Genomic DNA, 24379 nt, shown 5'->3' on the forward strand with positions numbered 1-24379 from the left:
GGCTGGATTACTGCTAATGTGGGTTGGAGGAATTCAGAAGATTTTGCAGTGGGTGACATAAACAAGTCAGACATACTTGAGCTAGATTGCATCGTAAGCACTGTATGAGTATAGGAAATGGTTATTGGTGCTTTGGGAGTAGAGGCAAAAGAAGAAGCAATGGCACCAATATATGAAGGGGAGGGTCTAAAAACGTCCATTGTTGGTGTTAAAATGTAGCGTGTAACAGGAACACTTGGCGTTAGCGTGTCCAGTGAGCTTCTTGAATTGGCATGAGCTAAAGTTTGTGCAAGATGTGATGTAAGGTTTAAAATATGTGCATACAGCCTTGATGTCTTTGGGGCTGTAGATGCAGAACTGAATTGGGTGGTACTGTCTAGAGACGGATTCAACAAATTCAGTGTTGGAGTAGCGAGACCTCCAAGAGTAGGGGATAGTTGGAAAACATGCCATAAATCTCTATTAAAAGTCAAATTGTTCTGAAAATTAAACAAATCCACATTAGCTGTAGGATTAGGTTTAATGTCTGTATTTTCTGACTTTCCCGGCCGTGCAGCAGCCTGCCCTGTCAATGCAGTGTGTGAAGGAGTGTGTGACAAGCCATCAAAATGTGGTAAAAGGGACTGTGTAGTTGCAGACAGGGTGTTGGACGAAGTAGAGAGAGAGGAGGGATAAATAGAAAAAAAGTTTAAAGTACTTTTTCTATCAATATCCAAGTGCTCGCTCTGGTCCCAGTTTCTTGGCAGAGGAGTCGTAGAGAGCTTACGGTCAAAATAATGTGAAATTTCATCTATAGGAGAATATGCGCTGCTTGGATGCCACGTACGATCACGCAAGACTGACAAAGAGTTGAAGGAAGGTTGTAAAATATTTAGTAAGGGAGATTGAGGCCTAGACGTGGAAGGGAAGATTTCACTTTGAACAGGAAGAGGAGGAGTGATAGGGTCAAAGAAGACAGTACCTTCTTTAACTATTGATCCAGAATGAGAATAATCTGTTTGCGAACCACCATGTGTAAAATTTTGAGAAGTGTTAGTGACTGGCAGCCCCGAACTACTGTTGTGCATTGTCAGTGTAGATGTGCTTTGAAGCTTTGACAGCAAATTCATAGACGGCAACAAAGACATCTGGGACAGCAAGCTATCTCTATCAGATAAAGCAATGCGTGCAAAATCAATATCTGGGAGCCGAGTTGGAACAAGCGCTTGGGCAAACGGGGAAGGGCTAGTAAGTGCAGGAGTGACCACGGGAGCGAGCGAAGAAAGCGATGAAAGCATTTGTGTTGTATTGGGACTATCTTGAAAAGGCAATGTGGAAGATTGTACAGCCTCAAGAGGTTTGGAGGGTGTGCGTATTGATGAATTTGCTACTATGGGCCATTCGGCAAGCACTCCAGAAGCAACATTTGTGGCAGTAAGGGGTCCTGAATCCAGTTCGGTTGCTTGATGCACTGGAGATGGGATTAATATAGGAACACGAGAGTTGGAGTGGAGTAAGCTTAGCATTGTCTTAACATTGTCTGCTACAGTAGAAGAACTCCCTGGCAACGTTGGAGTGGGATTTATCAAAGGGACTGCATCTTCAATTTTTGCCTGCATAGTCATTGCGTCCACATTTTGACTTTCACCTTGATTTAGCACAGGGAATTCAATGCTAGGTGGTTCTTCCAATGAATAGCTGAAATCGTACAAGCTAAAAACATCACCAACATCGCCAAAATCTCCCAAATCATACAAAAACGGTTCACTGCCAGATGCGTATTCTATAACTGGAGATTCTATGGGGTCAGTCCAGTTACCAGTAGGCACTGAATGGTTAACCTGGCTAATTATGCTAACAGGTGACCATCTTTGCTTGTTCTTCCTATTGCTCAGAGATGAAGACGATAGTAATGATGATAGCAAAATGGGTGCAGTTTCCTCTTTTTTTTGAGAAAAGTTCAAGGCTTTGGAACTTGTTATGCTAACTTTACTAGCAATTGCAGTATTTTCTCCAGTAGTCTTACTTGTAACAGTGTACATATTGTAACTTTGGTTAGTAGTTTTTGGTATTTTGTTATTTTGTGGTGCACTAGTTGCAAACTGTCCAGCATTTTTAAAAGTGGAGGTAGCAGTGGTAGTAAGAGTAGTAACTGTGGTTTTTAACCGATCCAGTCTAGGTTTTTGTGTTACCGTGAGCAAAATCCCAGAAATTGTAAAGGTAGATTTTGTAAAATTTTGGTTTTGGTCCTTACTTTTTGTTGTTTTTGGAGAACCCCTATCCATTAGCTTTGCAGTGGTTGTAGCAGAATTTCCATTTGCTGGTTGGTACGGCGACTGCTTTGTGAAATGGCTATTGGGAGGTCTAGATGTAAGTCTTCTCATGACAGTTGTAAACCTTCCTGTATAGTATTTGGGTTTAGGGGTTGTTGTGAATTCACCCGGAGGTTTTGTGACATGAACTGTTAGCGGTCTAGGTGACGTTCCAAATATCGGCCGTCTTGATCCAGTTTGTCGTTTTCTTCCTTGTGATATTAGAGGAGTGGAGATGAACCCAAGTGAGGTTTTAGAGCTCCGATGTCTCTGAGGTCGGGGAGCTCGAGCTGTTGTCCCAGTTGGAGGCCTCACAGTTGGAGGCCTCACAGTTGGAGGCCTCACAGTTGGGGGTGAAAATCTGGAGTGAGGTGGTTGGCTTAGAAGACTTCGGACTAATCTTTGCAAAGGTTTTGCAAAATGTATAGGAACTTGCGAAATCCTGTGTAAATATAAACTGGAAGTTGACATCTTCGATTTTTGCGCAGAGGTAATTTTCACATCCAAATTGGAGATTGTGCTTTGTGAGGACCGTGTAGTCTTCTTTACTGTCACCAAAATGGAGAAGGGACATATGCCAGTGTGATGAAAAAAGTGCAACAACATATACTGTCTAATGATAAACCAAAACCAAAATCTAATATATTAAATTTAACACCTGAAGAAAACACAATACAGATATGTGAAAATAATGACAGAATAATTCTTTATACAGTCTAGTTTTAGCTGTATTAGTCTTGGTAATTTAATTTGAAATAACAAGGTAATCAAGAAAAAAAAAAATCGATCAAAGCCCGAGTGAGAAACTCTAAAAGATCAATGTGAAGAAGAAATCCAACTCTGAATGATGTAGTAAACCTTGAAATACAACTGGTCCAAACCTGCATCCAAACTATGCCTTACCCCAAGAGGGAGCAGAGGTAGCAGCTAAGTTAGTTGCTGATGGGTTAGTAGTGGATGCTCCTGGAAAATACATGCAGTGAATAAGACAGGCTTGATTGAAAGAAAGATTGATGGGTTCAAAGCTGGGATAGAAGCAAACATTGTGGCATGCAGGATCTTAAGAGTTGAGTGTTAAAGTTGAAGCAAGATATTTTATGAGATAGTTATAATTAATGATTTCTGAACTTGCTGAATGTTACACCAACATAGATGGTAGCCACAACCTTTACACAAGTTTACAAGAGTAGCTTACAATAGTAACAGGTATCGCTACTAGATAATACACTTATTTAGATGTATTAAACTTAGTTTAACAAACAAAAACAAAACAATATTTATGATTTCATTTGTGGGATTAACTGCAGTGCAAATTCAACAGCTCATTCTTACCATGCGCAGCTGGGTTAGTAGATGGATGGTTAGTGACTGTTGTCCATGAGATGCTGGACTGTTGTGCTAAAAAAGGGTAAAGAGCAATAATAATGGAGTTAGCACAATCGCTAAAGCCATATACAGCAGAACAACACGCTAAACTTTCACAACCTTTTGTATTTACTGCACTTCTCAGTCAAAAGAAAGTAAATAGGGATATTAGTATTACAGCAATTGGGCAATTGTAATACTAGCATTGTTTCCCCTTAGTTAATAAATGTATTTTATATCTGAATAAATAAACACAGTAAAGCCTTTTCAAAACTCTATAGTCTACTAGTCTCCTGATACATAGCCCTTACATTAATTAGTCCTATTGTAGATTTTCACACTGCAAATGGAGCTCAAGGTTACACAATTGTATTATCTCAAGGTGGCACATTCACATTCATCAAGTCTTTTTCATTCGAGGTATCTCACCTGAATGACAAGATGTGAATATATAAAGGATTTCCCTTTATATATTCCAAGATGAAATAAAGAAATATGGAGGTGCCTTTGTTTATGATAAGTATGTACGCCAAATATTGCAAAGATTAATCCCAATCTGCTCATTATAATTCAACACATGTTTTTCCACATCATTTAAAATACATAAAACAGAACAAGGATGGATTTACCTCTGAGATTTATGGAAGGGCCCTCAAAAATAAAGTATGAATTTAAATCTATTTAACTTGGGCCTCAGAAATCCTTTCGCACATGACTAATATTCACCTACATTCATTTTTGGCCACTAGCACAGCTTTAGAGCATCTTTTTCAGACAGAAAAGTGAAGGTGGACCATCCTTGCAGAGCCGATCAGCTCTCATGCCAGTGTCATAGTGACTCACATGGCTTTTTCTTTCATATTTGCAGTGGATACAATTTAGATTATAGGCAATGTGTAGTTGTATTTTTTTCCCCACAAAGTTCTGCTTTTACAATACAATTTCAAGGGAAAAAACCCCAAAATTGAATAATTTAAGAGAAAAAACTGTTGGGTACTTAAACAATGCTGCCATTAATTTTACCAACTGTGTATCATTTATAGGCATACATTTTAATTCCGGTAAGTTTTAGTTAGCTAATGAAATCCCCACTGACAATGTACAATAAACTAGACTAGAATAGCCTAGCCTACAACAAAGCAGTTTTGACATACACTACGCTAACTGAAAACATGAGTGCAGTGTTGTCTTACCACTTGCAGTAGTGCTGGTTGCAGTAGCGTTAGCAGGTGAAGCAGTAGCATTGACTGTAGCATTGACTGTAGCACTGACTGTAGCACTGACTGTAGCATTGACTGAAGCATTGGTGACAATGGTGGTAGTGTTAACCACAGCAGTTGTGGTACCACTGATGCTTACAGTCATGGTAGTGTTGCTAGTAGTAATGGTAGGTCGGATGCTAGCAGAGCTGTTAGCGTAGTTGCTTACAGTAACGTTAGCACCGGTGGTAGAAGCGATGGTAGTAGGCAGGTAGGTGGTGTTCATGGGAGTGGTTGGCAAAGCTGGTTAGCAAAAGAAGTTAGCAATGAAATTAAAATACAAATGCATATTGTAAAAAAAGCATGTTTTTGACAGTTTGTGCAAAAATAATATTTCCCAGAAACCATTTAGCAGTCTATAAAGATGCAGTAGAAAATGATGATTAAGATGTGGTCCATCTGTCCAAAGGCAACAGATGGTTTCATCATCGTGATGCTTATAGGAATGTGACTGGAGGGACAGTGTGTGTACGTATAAAGATGGTTCAGATATGTATAATATTTTGAATTGCTTAAATAATTGAATTATAAAATGCTTCCTGGGAAAGTAAAAGCAGCATTATGGGGCAGCCTTACCACCAGCAGAGGAGGGGGGAGTGGAGGTGGAGCTGGCGGCTGCAGTTAGAGTCTGGTTATTGGGTGAAGCGGGTGGAGCAGTGCTGGGGGTGGTAGATGGAGGGGTGGGAGGTGACAGAGCTGCAGCGTTAAGCAAACATAAAAATCAACAAAATTTAAATCACAAAAGCTAGATTACCCTTGTCTTAAAAGATGAGCAAAAATTACTTACACTTTCTTTCACCTCTTTGGCTCCATCCTATGGCTACTACTACTGCTGCAATATCTGATACTACTATTTCTAGTACAAATACTATTGCTATTGCCTGTTACGCATATTGTACGGCAGCTCGAAATGTAAATCATTGCTACAGCTATTTCAAATCTACTGTTACTGCTACTATTACTGTTACCATCATAAGGCTTCATCAAAGACATTTCACTCTTTGCTTTTGTGGTACCTTAACTTTTCCCCCATGGCTATGAAATAATATAATAAAACATAAAACATTCATATGCCTAAATATATTCCACCAAGCTATGCGTTTCTGACCATGTCTTATTAAATACATGGTTTAAAATGTATTCAGCTGTACAATTCCACAGTTGAAGATAGATGGGGAAGAATGTTGTTAATTAACTATAGGAAATGTACATCCAGCCAGGCCTTCGTTTCTGATGGAGATAATATGCACCTTGTTCTTTTGACCTAGTCATTAAGAGCAGAAATGGATTAAAAAAAAAAATATATGAATGCTTTTTTTTTTTCTGGGTTCAAGCTAGATTTTCAGACTTGGGAAAAAGATTATGTTGCATATGTGACTTTTAAAAAGTGCACTGTGTAACTTCTGGTTGAGGCTCCATCTTATAGTCTTAACTGAGATGCTATGAGCTTTGCCAAAATTGTTTCACAGTATGACATTGATTGAACTTATCTATCTCCGTGGAGGCAAGCAGGTGACACCACTAGGCCAAGTTACAGGTCAGATCTGTAGAGAGGTGACCCTGATGATTGGCGCAAAAAAAGTACAAAAAATTAATTTAAGCCCCCATTTTAAAACATGACTGGTGGTAGATACGCTCTGCCGTGGGATTTAGTCAACTGAGATTGGACAACTGCTAAAATGTTCTGGGGGTTAAAGCTAGTGGATAAAAATGAATAGAGAAGGCCCTGGTCCGTATTAACTCGGTTTGAAAATGGGAATCATAACTGGGAAGAAATATTCATATTGTTTTTGGAGCACTGAAGCGAATATAGTGCCAGTCTATTTACACAAGAGAGCTCATAATGTGGAAAGTAACCCAGAGGCCAGAGAGGAGCTGGCAGCGGGCTCAGCTACACGAGGAGGGGAGCAATGCCACAAGTCTGAATAAACTTATAATTACCCCAGAAACGGAGAACGGAATCAGTGATAAATGAAATGTTTGCTTAACTTTTATGAAGGAACAGGAACACAATACAGTAAAGGTTGCCCATTGGTTTTGGCGTATTTTTCGTATCTGTGAAAGGCTATATTTAGGTGTAGTAAGAACCTGTATCCTGTTATAATAGCCACAGAGCCAAGTAATACAATGTCCAATAAGGGCAATTGACCTACATGATTGTGAAAATAGCTATTCCCGCACTGACTTCCACTGAAAAAGAAAACCAAAATGCTAAAATATCTGGGAATATACACGGTAAATTTGAGCAAAATTCTACAAGTTCAGTTTATTTCTCTTGATTGCAAAGTTCGACAGCAACTCACAACTTTGATGTGCAACAATTTTTAAATACTTGAAATGCTTGAAAGTGTGGAATAAACTGTATTTTTAAAGTCTGTGTTCGTTTGTCATTTTCACAGCTGATTGCAAGCTGATTTTGCAAATTACAGTGTGAACCATAAGTTGGGACATCTGCGATTGTTTGTCAAGTACATTTGGTTTGCGACTGTACCAAATCATAGCAATCATTTCCGAGGTCAAGATAAGATATCGCACAGTACAAAATAAAATAAACCACGTAAGATCATTCTAAAACTCAAAGCATTAGAAGGGGTAAAGCAGTTTGGCGATGGGGTGGGGTCTTACCGTGGCTGGTGGCGGCATTAGTATCAGGGGTGGAGTTAGTGGAGGCAGTGGATGGGTTGGAGGCAGAGGAAGAGGCTGTGACAGGAGGATCAGAGCACAGACAAGCAGAGACCAGTGAGCCAGGAGGGGTATATGGGTTCATACGGAGACATGAGCAATGCATGGGTGTAGCAACATCTCACTTAAGACAACTGTTTGAACAATACCTGGAGGATTGACATGGCAAAATAAACCAATGATACAATTAACCAGCATTTGAACCAACTTACCTTTGCTCAAATGATGAATGAAAGTGTTAAATTGGGTTCTCATTATCCAAAACAACCATAAAACATGCAGTGTGCCCAACCTCCAGCTAGATAATCTTGATCCTTGCTCCTGACTGTTTTCAATGTGGCACTGATTGAAGGATGGGTCAAATGCAGAGGGTAGAATCGAATCCAGGGGCGGCACCAGATAGTTTTGATTGGAGAAGCTATGGGGTGCTAAGTTCGTCAATGTTGGCACTCACTTAATATGTTAATTGAGAGTCTTATGTGGAGGCGAGCCCATCCCCTCCCTCTTCACTGTTGTAAACAAGTTTAAATGTAGTAAACCCCTGTAGTGATTTATGAAAATTAATATGGAATTCTGTCATTCTGAACACTGTATGGTTGCTGTTTCAACAACATTTTTCTTATCAAGATTGTATGTGCTATGAAAGTGGGGCAAAAATCTTTGGAGGAGCTCTGGGGTGGAGGTGGGGGGGTGGAGGCTAGAGGCCCCCCCCATCTCCCCATCCCCCGGCGCCGCCCCTGATCAAGCCTACAAATGCAAATATATTAAGATTTCACTGTGGTATGAATGATGTTTAAATTACAATCACATAATTTAAAGTGGTTTAATTTGGTTCGTTAATTACAGGAACTTTCTCTTCAGTGACAAATAGGAAACGTGGGGCCACCAAACGTCTCTCTCCTCAGATTAATAATGTTGTGTGCTTTACTAATTAATTCCGCTTTAATTAAAAATGGTTTTCAGTTCCCTGTGATATTTTTTTTTCTTTTCTTGACTCCTTGTAAGCAGCCATATTTGTTTTGATACAGAGAGACCATGTGTCCCTGATTGGCTAACCTGTCAATCACTTCCATCTAAACTCGGGGAGATGTTCTGATGACCAGACACAAGCATAATGAAGCCAAAAATTCCTGAAATATTAGTGACGTCCAGCTACATGGTCCATTGAGATCTGACTTCCACTGCTGCTCTAATCATTTCAGTTAAATTCTGGAGAAAGTCTAAAGTCTTCCGTGCCTCTGTCCCTGTGGCATCATTCAACAGCGCTGACCTTTCACAATAAATGTCCCTCGGTGTGCAGAGTGTGAGAACTGACATTCAAACTCCTGTGGCCTCATGTCCTCTAAAGTGTTTTGACCAACGGCTACTGTCCACAAGCCAGATGGGACTTCCTGTTTTAGTTTGATATCATGTTTACCCAGAATGTACCTTTTACATAGCAATCACTGAACAATTCATTAAACCAGGTCGAGTATTCCACTTCCCACGAGATAAGAGGTGAGCATATAGTTGGAGGAAGTGTGTGCTTTAATTTATGGTTTTGGATTTGACCCAGAATGTGTCAGGAGCAAAAAGGTTCTTTTTCAGATCCACGCCTGGTCAGGAGTACCTAGCTGGAGACTATTACTATATACAGATCATATAGGTATACTCTTTATATGAGCCAAAAACACACTGGTTCTCAATTTTTGTTGAGCTCTTTTTTCTGTCTATCTATTGCAGCATTAATTTCATCAACTCAAACATTTGCATTAGTGTTTTTCATATTTTTTGCTGACTAAAATTGAACAAAAACTAAATAAAAATATATATCATTTTGTTGAAAATAAATGAGTGAAAGGAACAAGTGAAGACTAAATCCAAGTTCCATTTTCAACCCTATCAAACCAGACCATACAAACTCAATGGCCCAGGAACACGTCATGTTCTAGAAAGTAATGCAGTTCCCCAGTGGGGAAGAGGTACTCAATTGTGTTACTTAAGTAAAAGTACAGATACTGGAACAAACAAATACCCAAATAAAAGTAAATGTATGACATGGAAAAATCTACTTAAGTAAAAATATATAAGTACCCATTTAAAAATGTACTTAAAGAGTAAAAAAAAAAAAAGATTACGCATATTTTGAGATATAATAAAGCTTCAAATGTAGTGATTTTGATAAAGATTTGTGATGAATTTTGTTCAGCAGAAACAACTGAATCGATAGTTTTTTAAAAAGTTTTCTCGCTGTTTACATTTGTATATTTTTATTTGCTCAAATTATGAACGTGTTAAAAATCCTCAGACTTTTCAGCAGGTCTCGAAGAATAATAAAAAATACTTTTACTTTTCAGTCCTGTTAAAAAATGTAGTGGAGTAAAAGTAAAAAGTGTCCACTCTAAAATGTACTTAATTAAAGAAGAGATACCTCAAATTTATACTGAAGTACAGTATTTTACTACTTCTACTTTGTTACATTCCACCACTGCAATTTACCATAGTTAAATAAAAAGCTTTACATTATTGTCAACAAAAGTTAGACTTAAACAAAAAAAAGCAGAAAACTAAGGCCAAAACTAAATTTAACACTGTTTGGTTCATAACATCATAATGTTCACATCATAAATGTGACAATTAATATTTGTTTATTACTATAATTAGCCAACATTAGCTTGTTCAATGTACGCCTCTTCCGGGTGTGTTTAAATAATGTGTGTCCATGTAAGTCTGGTTTTTCGTTCAGGGCAGGAGATATCTCTGGGGTATGCAATAAAAAATGTCCTTCATATTTGAATGCAGCTTTCCTCCCGGACACAGGGTTTATCTGAGGAGAGTGGATGACCGCAGATAGACTGATTGCACAGACGCATGTGATTGGGCTATTGTATAGAATGATTGTGCTCTTAGTGAATCTGTATGTTTTCAGTGTTTACCAGGGAGCATGTATACACGCTGATTTTCTATACTACCAAATACAAAAAAAATCAATTTCAGAAAGAAAAATCTATCTAAGCCTGAGCATGAAAACTTGACAAATAAAACTGTAAAATACTAAAGACCAAGTCAATTAGACGTGCTGCTGGTTTGTGGCTGGTGACTTTAAAGTGGATTTATTTCCTACCTGGACAGCCCAGGTCTGAGGAGGCACAGCTGGAGGTGAGAGGCGTGATGCTCGGTGGAGACACACCTTTACAAAGACAAAAACACACAAAAGTTAAGAAGTTTGAATAACAAGGCTTCATTATTTTACAGTTCTACTTTTATCTGCCTGCTACTTACATATCTAGTAATGTTCACAATCAAACTACATTTAAAAACAAAATTTAAACTCTACATTTGCTCAAAACTCATTCATTCAAATATGTGTGAGAGGTGGGACCAGACAGTATAAAGAAGTGGACTATGTGAGTGGGACGTCACCCATAGCGTTCAGCTCCAGTCAAATGAAGCTCATAGAGGCGAGCGGTTATAGGGACAAATTTGGAGCTCCATATTTGGAATTCCGACTGTGAGTATTATAGCAACCAAGGAGCCAATCCGGAGCGAGGCTGTTAAAGGTAACGCCTCATCTCGCCCACACCGCTGATTTAACAGAGGGCGGGCGCCAGGGTCATGTAGCACAGATAAATATGAACATTTTAAAACCAAAACGTCAAGTCTGACAGCAGCAAATACAGAGAGAGGGGCGGCAGCTTTTCAATACAAAGTGAATTGGAGCCAGAACTGATGGAGCCGGAAGTGCGCTCATGCTCACTTCCTGTTTGGAACGCAGTGGCTAGCAGGTTAGCTATGTCCATTTACATATATACACATGTCATTTACACTCACTTGTGCAACTTTTTAAAGAAACTGTACTTCTGAGTAGTTTTCCGACAGCATACTCCCTTCTCCCATTTAATTAATATTTAGTTTGAAGTAACAATATTTAACAACACAATATACATTAACAATATAGTGTGGTCTATCCTTTGGTGCATTATTACATATTTCATAATTTGAATTAGGAATTTTTAAATCAAATGTTTTGTCCTGACAGTTGCTCTTACAATTACTCTTCCTCTTTCACTGAACATAAAAATGGCAAATTATGCAACATTTTAACTCGAATAAACAGCAAACTGTAAAGAATACTGTGTAGCATTTTAAATTACCACTTCTGCGAATACTACTACTGCTACTACTAAATATGAGTCTTAAATTTGCCAGAGAAAACTACAAAGGCCTGAACTTGTAAGCATAAGAAAAAGAAAGCAACATGTCCACATCATTACTTTGATTTGCAAAAAAAAAAAAAAAAAAAAAAAAAAAAACCCATCCCTTATTACCCTGTATGTGACCAGCCTCCTAAAAGAGCCACACAGATAGGAGCAGCGTGCTTTCCCAACTACCAGAGGAATTCACTGATCATGGTTCAGCATTGGATTGTGCAGACTCATGCTTTCATTCAGCAGTGTGGCCCTCACTTTTACATACTTTGACTTTTATCGCTCCCTGTAGAAACCCGAGAGGCTAAACTCAGCTAAAGGACCCGAGCAGCTGGACCAACTTGTGCTTAAGTCCACCTGGTTGTAATTATGAGCCGTTAAAATCAAAATATGGTCCAAAAAGTCCCTGGCAGCAAAGATTGGAGACTGTAAAAATAGTGGACAAAGGGTCAGAGAGCTAATGAGGGAAGAAACACGGCCAGCCTCCAAGAAAGATTTTAATACTCCGAAAATGCTAACTTGGGATTCCTATAGGTGCAATTATATATTGTTATATTTATTTACTTTTGATGGTCCGTGTTTAAATGCGATCAATAAGCAAATTCGCTGCCAAGTTGTAAAATTTGTCTCAGCATTACTCAGAACTACGCTGACATAAAGCTGTAGTCAGGATTTTTTTCCAAAACAGGTACGAGAAAGTTAAAAGATGTTTCATAATTCACCAGCTATTCACAAACACTCATATGAAATTATAGTGAATTTTAAATGTATGAAAGACACGCACAGTGACAGTTTAGTCCTGGTTTAGTCCTAGTTTAGTCTGGGTTTAGTCCTGGTTTAGTTTTGGTTTAGTCCTGGTTTAGTCCTGGCTTAGTCTGGGTTTAGTCTGGTTTTACTCCTGGTTTAGTCCTGTTTAGTTTTGGTTTAGTCCGGGTTTAGTCCTGGTTTAGTCTGGTTTAGTCCGATTTAGTCTTGGTTTATTCTGGTTTAGTCCGATTTAGTCCTGGTTTACTCCTGATTTAGTCCTGGTTTAGTCTGGCTTTAGTCCGGGTTTAGTTTTGGTTTTGTCCTGGTTTAGTCCTGGTTAGTATGGGTTTAGTCCTGGTTTAGCCCTTGTTTAGTCCTGGACAGCTACATATCACAACCGGAAGACACATTTACGCAGTCTGCAGTGTCTTGCTAAAGGGCACAACAGCAGTGTGGAATGGAATCAATCCTGGGACCTTCTTGGTGGTTTACAGTGGTATTATACAGTCTAACTAACATAACGTTGCACTGCATGGCATTAGACTTATCTATCTCCATGGAAACGAGCAGGTGATGCTATTAGTCCAAGCTACTGGTCAGATCTGTGGAGAGGCGACCCCTCTGAGTGAGGATGCGAGACAGTTTTTCAATACAATAAAGCCGCTGTGACTGAATATTTGCCAGATATAAATGTTTAATGCTGTACTGTGGAATATTTCAAGCAAAGCAACATTGTCAGTGAACACAGCTCACAAACTAGGAACTTTCTTTGGTGATAAAGTGCAACAAAAAACAGTTAATATATATTCAAAAGACAATTATATATATATATATATATATATATATATATATATATATATATATATATATATATATATATATATATATATATATATATATATATATATATATATATATATATATATATATATATATATATATATATATATATATATATATAATTACAACAGTTGACTTCCCCCGCTGCTTCACCTCTCCTGACTCCGAGTATAACTAAGGCTGTATAATTGAGGTAATGAGCGGTGACCAGGCAGTGGCTCATTACTGACAAAAACATGTTTGTTATTTACATGCGGCTGAACAACTAATGCACAAATACTGACGACCAACTGCTTCTTTATAACAGAAGAGAAGAAAACTTTTAATAACTACACCTTATTTTGTCGTAAAGCATGAAAAAAGGCTTCATTCATAAGCAACTGATAGTTTATTAGGAATGATTCAGGCTTAGCAACTACTTCATAAAGGAGGAGTCAGGAGTCACAATTAGGGAGTTACTAAGCCTGAATTATTCTAAAATCAAACTAACTGTTCATTATGAATTAATGGTTGCCATGAGTGATAAACGCTTTCCACACCTCTCCATCTTTATTTTAAAACATAATATCAGAATTACATTGTGTGTGTTATATTACGAGCTATTTTAACTCCATCATAAACATGCTATTGTTTGCTCTAGGCTCATAATTTACTCAGGCAGTGACACCAGCCAATGCACATGTACTATTTATCTTTAGGACTACTACTACTACTACTAGAAGAAATACTTGTTACTTAAGTAAAAGTATAGATACTGGAGCAAAAAAACAAAACAAAAAAACTTACGTAAAAAGGAAAAGTATCACCTGAAAAAATCTACTTCAATAAAAGTATTAACTGTTTAAAATGTACTTAAAGAGAAAACAGTATTCCACGCACATTTTAAAATCTAATGAAGCTTCAAATGTGTTGATTCTGATAAAGATTTTCAATCTTTACAATACCTGTTTTTATTTTTATATTTTGTTTGCTCAGACTACAAATGTGTTAAAGATAAACCCCTCAAACTTTTCAGCAGGTCTCAAAAAATAATAAAAAGTACTTATACTTTTCAGTCCAGTTTAAAAATACAGTCGAGTAGAAAGTACAGTTACCTGCTGTTAAATGTAGTGATGTAAAAGTAAAAAGCATCCACTGTAAAGATTCCACCACTGCTACTACAACTACTGCTACTAATACTACAATTGGAACTGCAATTACTACTACAAGGCTATTGCTACTACTACTACTACTACTACTTTGTAACCTGTATTAAAAGTATCATCTGCCCTTACCTTATGTCACAACCGTGTTTTACTGGTGGTCTTTCATTACTTAAGCTCTTACAGGTTACATAAGTTACACAAGTGGTCTCTATATACACAGTACATATAACACAGCAGTCGCCAGGCGCTGTTTGGCCCCCGGCATCAAACTCTCAACTCATTAGAGAGACAGGACAAACATGAAAAGAGCTGTACAACTGCGGGAGGCAACAGCAAGCTCGTAAAAAAACTAAGCCCCATTTTCAAAGTAAACAAGATTAACGAGGGAGGATATAGACGTAGGGCAAGGGCCAGGGTTTGGTAATAAGACTTTTATCTTTATCAATAAGATCAGTACAACTACTACTGTTACTACTACTACTACCAGTACTACTACTACCTCTACTACTGCACTCCTTAATGTATGCTTGTTTTATATCAAGTTGTTTACTACTAATAGCTAAAAACTACTCCCATTAGCTGAGGCGTTGCTTATCTGGCTACACACCTTTATTTTTGGCATTTTTATTACTCTTATACTACTGTTATTTATGTTTGCCTAAGTCTTATTCAATGTTTTTTAAGACAACAAAAATCCCTTGGTACCATATCAACTATTTTTGAAAAACATTATAATTCAAAATGGCTGCTGCTTATTCGGATCTCCAATAATATTTGTGTTTCATAATACGCCTGGTACCGCTCTGCCTCCCTGACACTGACACGAGCAGTCAAAACATGTACTTCTGATTGATACAACACTGAATTAATATGAAAGCCATAGGTTATTTGAAGAAACATAAATAATACACTGTCAAAGTCACTGGATCTGCGAGGAATATATACAGTACATGCAGTAAACGACTAATGAACATAGGTATTATCAGCAAAAGTAAAAAAGGGAAGATGTTTAGCTTCTTCAGTTCTGGTCAGATTACTATAAAACGTCTTCACTCCTACAACCTTTTGTCCAGATTTGAATTTTTATTTCACTATGGATCATACCTGGACGACTGAGGGATTACACAGATATTATCACAAAAGTATTCAACTAATTTACTCTATATATATTGTACTTTTAGAGACCTACTTGATACTATTACCATGTTGTAACTGTCCTTGATACTAGACCTCACTGGAGCAAACCAATCCAATTATTACCACAACAATGTCACAATAATAGTTACACATTTCTTTCATTGTCTGGCACTGAAGCAGCAAATTGAATCAGGCTGCTCTCAATGCTTACAAAAAAAAATCAATACCTGAATAACATTTTTATAGACAAACAAAAGGTGCACGCTCGAACTACAAAACTTACATATAATAGTGTACTTATACATTTGATATTATGGCGCTCCCAACACTAAAACCAAATATTATTGCTAAAAATAGTCCGTTCTCATTTCTTGCACTCCTCATTTGCACTTTTACCACAGGCGCGCATTGGAAACGGTAAAGGTCTCCACAGAATAAAGTAACAATGCGTTTTCACAATCTATAAAATGTTCACTTAGCGAGGAGTGGAAAAACAACCAGCTGACTTTCTTAGGCTGTAAAGTGACGATTCAAAACAGACTCAGACTAACTTACACTGAGTGGTCGTTTTGAAGGACCGTAAAAACTTCAAATGTCCACGAGATGTCCGGGACAATTTGTCTTTCTACTCAGACCACTTCAATGGACTTTATATAATGTTTAAGAGCTACATTTGCACATAAACTTTCAGTGAACAAAAGAGTCATGGTCGAGTGAAAGAACATTGAGGAATTTATTGGATGCCCTTCCTGATATTTTCTCATATTGTCATCGTCTTATGGAGAGTTAAAGATGCACTGCGTAGTTTTTCTGGTGAAGAGTGGAGACATGGAGAAGTAACCCTATCCCCTAATCCCCTAACCCTCTTCTACTAACCCTAAACCTAACAGTAATCTCGTCTTTGATTGCAGTTAATAGCACACGACACCCTTATAGAAACAAATACATATATAAAGTGTTTGAATTGAATCTGTTTGCGCTGAATCTCTATCGATCTCCTGCTTGTCCCTCTGCCCCGGTGTCTCAGGCCTCGTCGCGTGTGGCTTGTTTTGTTTGTGCTGTGGTAATCAGAGGCTCCCATCAGGATCAATTATGTGCGCCTTAAGTGTGTTTAGAGCAAATCCCTGATCAATGCCACAGTGAGAAACGAACACAAGGCACAAGAAAAGCGGGAATTTAAGTCAAGGCGATAAGGACTTTGGGGATTCGATTGGAGACTTCTAGGTCAAATTAAATTCAAAGATAGTATTTGAATTAAACAATATGAAAACTACTATAAAATCTTATGTATTTCTGCAAAAAGGAGATTGAAAACGTTTAAATCTATTCATTTTTTACACTGTCATATAGACTCAATAATTACATTTCATTGCTGGGTTTGAGATAACATTATATATTCAATAGACAAATAATATTTAATACAGCGGGCAGAGGGAAGCTAAAACTTTACATTGCTAAAAGTCCAAATTTTGTCGTGATATAGCAAGTTCTTGTGTCTACTCGCTAATAGAAATGATTTTGTTCAACATTTGTAGATTTTTGGATATTTTATGGCAAAGTACAATGCAATCAATAGGGAAAACTGGTCTAGTATGAAATCATCGCATTTGAGAATCTGAAAAGCGTCAATAAAGCCACCTGTAGCCTTGAATTGCTAAAGGTGTTCTTTCTGTGTAACCTTTCTGGTGGAGGTCGGCTTCATTTATCTCCATGGAGACAAGCCAATGTGACAGGTCAGATGTGTGGAGAGGGGTTACTCTGCTCACAGTGACAGTGCATGCTTTTTTATTGCATTCCTGAGCAACAAAAACATCTCTAATGTAACAAATATGATAGAAGTTTAATGCACAATATTTTCACAGAGACACACATCACTCCCATGGATACTTTGTAAGTTTTAGTGCTCCACAATTGGTTGTCAAACTACATATGCTGGACTAGTTGTACATTCAGACATAGCTCTAACTAAATATCACACATCTCATTTTAGTATTTCACTGTAGCAACTGTAGACTTGACTACCCCTTAAACTGAGAGAGGACCAACTGAGCTCTGCTGAAGGAGAAAAACGCTTGTGTTTCTATGTCCCTCTGTGGCTACTAACACTGCTGACATGCTCCACAAAAGGATTAGAGCTAGCTTACACATTCAACTTGTTGCATTTGTTAAGTGGGTAATTGCAGGCTATATAATACAAATACAAATACAGAGAAACAATTTACAACCCACGCAAACCAATTCAAGTAATTTCGTGTTTCTTTTTGAAGCATTTCTTTAAAAAATGGTTCAAGGAAAACAATTCATCAAAGACCTTATGTAGTTAAGCAAATGCACCACTTCTGTGTAACTCTCTAAAAGAATGGGAACAAATTAGGCCTGTCGTCACAGCAATTAATGATTCAAAACAAAGTAATCATTTGACTGGCCAAAAGTCTTCAAAATTTAGCTGAAAAACAAGAAGTTGAAACTCGTGAATTCAAGTCAACATCAGCTGATTTTAAGCAAAGTTTATCATTTGTCACTCATATACGGTAGAAGTTAGATCTAGATTTAAAGAAACTTTACATAAACTGCAAAAATTATTTAATCTTCGCTTCTGCAGCAAATAAAACCCACTATACTTAGACTATCAGACCTGTCCATTCTTTCTACCCCAGTCTGGTATCAGTTATAGAAATAGACAATCATGGAACAATAGGGGCGTAATTGAAAAGAACACAAAGGTTGGATCATTTCAGTGACACATGTGCTCATTACGGACCATTCTGTCACACATTTGTGCAGGCCTCTCATCACAATATTCTGTTTTGCAAGCGATAATGGGACACAAGTGGAGCAGGAGACATGTCCAAAATCCATCAAAACGAGAGCCAATGTGAAGTTCAGTTATTACGAGGAGCAAAACGGTCGTAAAAAGTTTTGTAAAAATGTTTTGTCTAATTTACAAATACAGTTGTAGCTTATGTAATACTTTATAGAGCAGCTGTTCTCAACCTTTTTATAAGAGGTTTTTTTCAGGGATCAAAGGGGCGGGGCGGGTAATAACCATAACCAAAAAAAAAAATAATTAAAAAAATTAAATTAAAAAGAGAATGATTATTGTAGAAAATGTAAGAATCTCATGATCTGATTCTAGTCCACGCATTTTACTTTCTAATCGTAGAATGTAGCTGTTATAACGGCGTCTAAATGTGAACTTTTCTTGCTTTTGTCGTGACCTGATCCTAAAGTATTAGTGACAGCAAATAAACATAATAATAATAAAATCTAATAATAATAATAATAATAGTAATAATAATAGTAATAATAATAATAATAATAATAATAATAATAATAATAATAATAATAATAATAATAATAATAATAATAATAATAATAATAATAATAAAAATATAGGAATAAAATAAAAATAAATACAGAAATAAAATAAAAATAAATACAGAAATAAATGTCTGTAATAATTGTGACAAATTGCTTGGGCTTACACAGCTTATTCTTACACTTTCTGCTAATCTTTTAGAGAAAGTTTTGTCTCCCTTTGCCCTTGAGTTCTCCGTTGTGTTTAATACCCAAACATTCCTATGAACAAGTCCAGCCTACGGGAATGGCCTTCTCTGTTTGTGCCCCTGTCAATGCCCTACTTAAGCAGAATCTTCTCTGACTGGCACTGTGGCAAATAAGAGCCAATGAGCAGCGGGTAGAGAACCCAGCAGGTAACTTACTTGCACTGCATTCGAAAAAATACAAATAGATACTAAAAATGCAAGCATAAATAAATAAACAGGAATGAAATGAAGCTTTATGAAAGTTGCCATTGACCAGTATTTTTGCAAAGATTAGGACAAACTTACTTGCTCATTCCTTATATTTTGGTGCAATATGTAACTTTTCTAGTGGAGGGTAATCACCAGCTTTTCTCCATGGAGATGTTATTGCTTAGAATGTTCCACAGTTTGTCATTAAACTTACCTATTTGACATTTATTCAACTGCAGGCACAAAAAAATATATATAAAAATATGAGTGGGCTCTCATCTCCCCAGATCTCACATGTAACTGGTGGAGACAAGCAGATGGCAGACCCCCAAGAAGCAGAAAAGTTACATAGTGAATCTTTAAGAGCAAATTTATTGACCCCAAACTCAAAATAGGAAAATTTCATGCCACGAGAAACAATAAATGTTTAAATTGCTTTGCTATACACATTCAATAATTAAAAGTAACATGCACACACACACATACACGAAGCAGCTTGTTGTTAGCAGCACTCACCACTAGTTGGCGCAGCAGTGGTTAAATTTACGCAATTTGGGTAGCAGACTGTAAAAAAGAGGCATACATTAGTAAACAAGCAGATAAGGCATATCTCCATAATAGAGCTTTATCATTATAATCTGCATAGAGATAAACAGACTTGTGGTTAATGATATGTTTAATTCAGAGCAATGTTAATCAGCCGAAGCCATCACGATCATTATGAGCCACGCAAACGAGGCACTGTACACCAATTAGACTTGATTAAATGACACTGTAAAACACTGATCCTGATTAGCTTAGGTCAGCTAAAGAGGAGGTAATTGAAACACAGTCCACATTGGGAGAAGCAGACACGGCCAGTGATATGGTTTGCAATTTGAATCTTTTTTTAATACTTTTACAAACTGGAAATATTCACAGATTTACCTAAATAATATGAAAAACACAGTATGAAACAGTCATTGGAAAATGTCGGTTTCACGTTCAAAAATACTGGATACTAAAACTGGTAATGACAAAAATAAATGTCTTGATATTTTTGGGGCATAATCCTGTCGATCAGACTATATTTATATAATATCTTATGTATCAGAAATGCAGATGTACCTACAAATGACATATGTACCTACAAAAATGTGTTAGGTGAGATTCTAATATCGCTCAAATGTGACTGGACTGTATAATAATCCAGAAATGACAGACATACCACTATGCATTTTTTCCAAATAAATATGTATTATTATTATTATTATTATTATTATTATTATTATTATTATTATTATTATTATTATTTTATTTTTTTACTTTTTTATTTGATCAATTTTTATTTTATTTATTTATTTTTTATTAAACAACATCATTGATTTCCCCAAATTTAGCCATTTGACACAGCTAATATATACAGTATAAAGCCTACTATTAGATAAACAAAAACACAATAAATATTAACATTAGCATATCAGCAATTCCATTAGTTCTCATCAGTATGCACAAATTGAAAACTCCAGAGCAGAGACAAAATGCACAGCTGCATATTTTAACTCTACATTAATCCAAATTAGAAATACCCTTTCATCTGCTGTAAAGAAAACCCCCAAATCCCCCATCCCCCTGTCCCCTTCCTCCTCCTCCATGCCTGCTTGCCTCACTGACCCAGAGCGGTTACAGTCAAAGCCCTGGTTCTCTCAAACTCTTCACAAAGCCCTCAGTGTTGGCCCGTGTTCAGTGCATGCTGCCGCGGCTAACCTCCAGTGGCTAAACAGACCACTGCCAACAACCGCTGCACCGGGGGCACTCAGCTCCATACATGATTCTGTTATATAATGAAGACTGCTATGTACACAGTTTGAGCGCATGTATGTTTTGAAGTAAAGAGAAATGCCTTTTAAAAGTACAATAGGGTGTCAAAGTTGTGGTCTATACATTTATGGTATTTTATATAACCAGATTCATACATCATCCGTTTCTCATACATAAAAAGAACACAGAAACTGATCCATGTTCAGTTTCAACCAATTCTTTCTTAATAGTGTGATTATTTTTTAAACCTACCCACAATTACCATTTACTTTTGCATATCTGGTAGCCAATTCTATAAATCCCTACACATTTTTCTCAGAAACCTAAGCAGGCACAGGGAGAACACGCAAACTCCACGCAGAAATACCCTGTGCCGCCCGGGAGTTGAACCTGAAACGTTCTTGCTGTGAGACTAAACACTGCGGTGCCATAGTGTAGCTTTAATGTGTGTGTAAGTATTTATGCATCTCAAATACTTTTCAGGCTTGTTTAAAAAAGAGTGTCCTTATAGAGAATGTACTAGCTAGCACTCATGAATGCTGATATCCCTCACTACAGTCACAGACACCACTCACACTGAGTAGCATATCCTGGTATAATTGTGGCTCATTATCATTAGCATCAGTGGCTTATACCCCCTGGCTGGTTGTACTCACTGCAGGAGAGCGAGGCGTCAGTCTGGGCCAGTGTGGATGGGACGTTCCAGTAGCTGTTGTCCCAGTCGATGACGTTGCCCTCGGTGTCACAGGTCAAAGCGCTGAGCTGCTGCTGCGACATGGAGTAGTCCCACAGACGCAGGTTGTAGATGAAGCCCTCAAAGCTGTGCTGGGCTGAGAGAGAGGAAACAAACAGGACCGGATAGATCATCACAAACATACCCGGAGTTGTGTTTTGTTTCATTTATACATGTTTAACACACAAACCCTGCATATTTAGGCTGAGTTCTTCACTCAAACAGGAAAACACTCTGTTCCACCTTGTGATGTCGTGTGGTAATTCAGGAAGTGCTCCACTGTTATTTTAAACTCCATACACCTGCAACTGCCAATCTCTACTGAACTAAAGGTAAAAGGAGCTGTTTACTTGAAAACTACTGCTTCATGACATCACAAGGTGGAACAGAGCATTTTGAGCTTTGGAGATGTACACAGACTAATAATAAATAATAACACAACTCCCATATGTTTTTGAGGAGGTAACAACATTATAACACGGCTTAAAGCTCACAAGAGTCCATTTTGTGTAATATTTATACATAATATATATAATACCTTTAATAGTGTACATTGATAAGATTGTTATATCAATTCATTATGGTCATCAACTAGCTTTTCTTTCTTTCTTCTTTATTTGTCAGGGACCACGTACAAACTCATTAATCTTACAAAAGAAGATATGATTTGTACCAGATTTAGCTACTGCTACTTTCCATGTGCAGTCCCTGGGCAGGTGAACACACATTAAAATACAACATTTCATTACGATTACATTATAAGACTAACAATTCATCATTGAGCTCTATCTTTGTTGTTTTTTTTATTGTGTTTATATAATGTTTATTTTAGTGATGTGATGTTTACGGAAAATGTTGGGTCTTAACGTGAACCAGATCAAATTTTTTAAAAGAACCAACGCAATAACAGAAACAGAGTAGGGATCAGAAGTGGAAGCTTTAAAAAAAACATATTTGGCATCATAATGACAGTCAGTTTTTATCAATTTCAAAGGATAAACGCACTCCCACCCTCTGTTTGAACCATATGAAACACATCTTAGCCATGGTCATTCCTTTCTGTTATTAATTAGTAGATAAAAGGAGTTCTCTCATGGGCTTTCTGCCATATAAACAAATGAGCCAGTCTTTTGAATCGATCCAAAAGATTCGAATCCCACGAAGGAGCCAGAAATACCATCACTAGTTTATTTCCAAAAACTTACTCACCCAATTCTGATTTGAAAACAGTTCCAAGAATAGGTTTGTAATTAAAAAGTTGAGAGCTGAATTCGACAAATTTTGGAGGGTCTGCCCTGCTTGTTTCCATAAAGATGTTATTGCTTTGTCTAGATTGTTCTGCAGATTGGCTGTCGTTTTATCCAAGCAGGTGACCCCAATACACCACGATACAAATGGAAAGACAAGTCATTAGACAAAACATTCACATCTCTATGCATGGGAACAAGCATCTGATGGAGCCACTTCCAGAAAAATTACGCAATACTCCTTTAAATGCTTAGTAGCAGTATTTATCTATATGCGGAGATTATTCACAAAGTTTCGCATTTTCAGTATGTCACCTCTCAGATAGCCTTGTTTATAATGATGACTTTATATTTTTCCACTAGATTTGCCTTTGCATCTACCCACAATGCACCGCTTCTTACCTCCGAGTTGGAAGAGTCCCCCGGCTGGCACTGACCTCCCGCTGAGGGCACTGCAGCTTGTGGAGAGGTACCGATTGTTGTAGTAGAGGACCACTTTGCCATTGGCAGAGGTCCACACCACACAGACAGGTGTCATGGTGGATGTGAGGTTAGCCTGAGTTATCAGAGAGTTCACAGAGCACTCCTGTCCATCCACAATCACCTTCATCTCCTCCCGGTCGGCTCCGAAACTCAGGGCTACGTTACTGCTACTGTCATAGTAGGTGAAGAGCCACTCTTTCTGTAGGGGTACAAGGCAGGGAAGAATCAATTATTTTCTCATAAATAGAAGAGTATGGGTATGGAAGGTAAAACTTGAATTACCCTTAAAAAGTTTGAAGACTTAAAGAGTTACCATGTTATCTTGTATTGTTTTGAAAATGCTGTATTTGCCAGAAACAATGTATTAACATGTTTTATAAGTTTCTTTTTTGATGAGCTGAGTCTCCCCTCCCTTTGCTCTCCACGCTTCAGAGCCTCATCAGAGCATTATCATAAGACAATGAGCATGCATCCCGGTAATGAAACTGCACATTGTATCAGGTTTGTCAAGTTGTTGTGTTCAGTTTTGTAACATGCTTTTGTATATTCATGAAGAATTGTCTCGTAGGAGCGTGCATGACATAGGCTTGTGCACTGAGCATTGGACAGAATCTTACTGGTCACCATAAGGAGGGTTTAAATAGGGGTCAAAAGAGACAGCTAAATTACTGAAACATGCATAGATGAAATCTTCTTCAGGAATGTTTT

General features: G+C 37.5%; 1 protein-coding gene across 7 annotated transcripts in view; it reads right to left on the minus strand.

The window, feature by feature from the left end:
- Window positions 1–24379, minus strand: part of adgrg6 (adhesion G protein-coupled receptor G6) — a 79848-nt gene that overhangs the window by 24909 nt on the left and 30560 nt on the right. For 3 of the 7 annotated variants that reach the window (XM_055232261.1, XM_055232259.1, XM_055232260.1), the window contains 7 exons: window positions 23591–23870; window positions 21865–22038; window positions 10701–10766; window positions 7541–7615; window positions 5492–5611; window positions 4850–5158; window positions 3624–3689 (listed from right to left, as the gene is read on the minus strand). In XM_055232261.1, coding sequence (XP_055088236.1) covers window positions 3624–3689; window positions 4850–5158; window positions 5492–5611; window positions 7541–7615; window positions 10701–10766; window positions 21865–22038; window positions 23591–23870 — 1090 coding nt within the window. The remainder of the gene's footprint in view (window positions 1–3623; window positions 3690–4849; window positions 5159–5491; window positions 5612–7540; window positions 7616–10700; window positions 10767–21864; window positions 22039–23590; window positions 23871–24379) is intronic. The other 4 variants (XM_055232262.1, XM_055232264.1, XM_055232263.1 and 1 more) reach the window with 4 other exon arrangements.

This window comes from Periophthalmus magnuspinnatus, chromosome 24 (assembly GCF_009829125.3).
Source record: "Periophthalmus magnuspinnatus isolate fPerMag1 chromosome 24, fPerMag1.2.pri, whole genome shotgun sequence".
Classification (NCBI taxonomy): domain Eukaryota; kingdom Metazoa; phylum Chordata; class Actinopteri; order Gobiiformes; family Gobiidae; genus Periophthalmus; species Periophthalmus magnuspinnatus.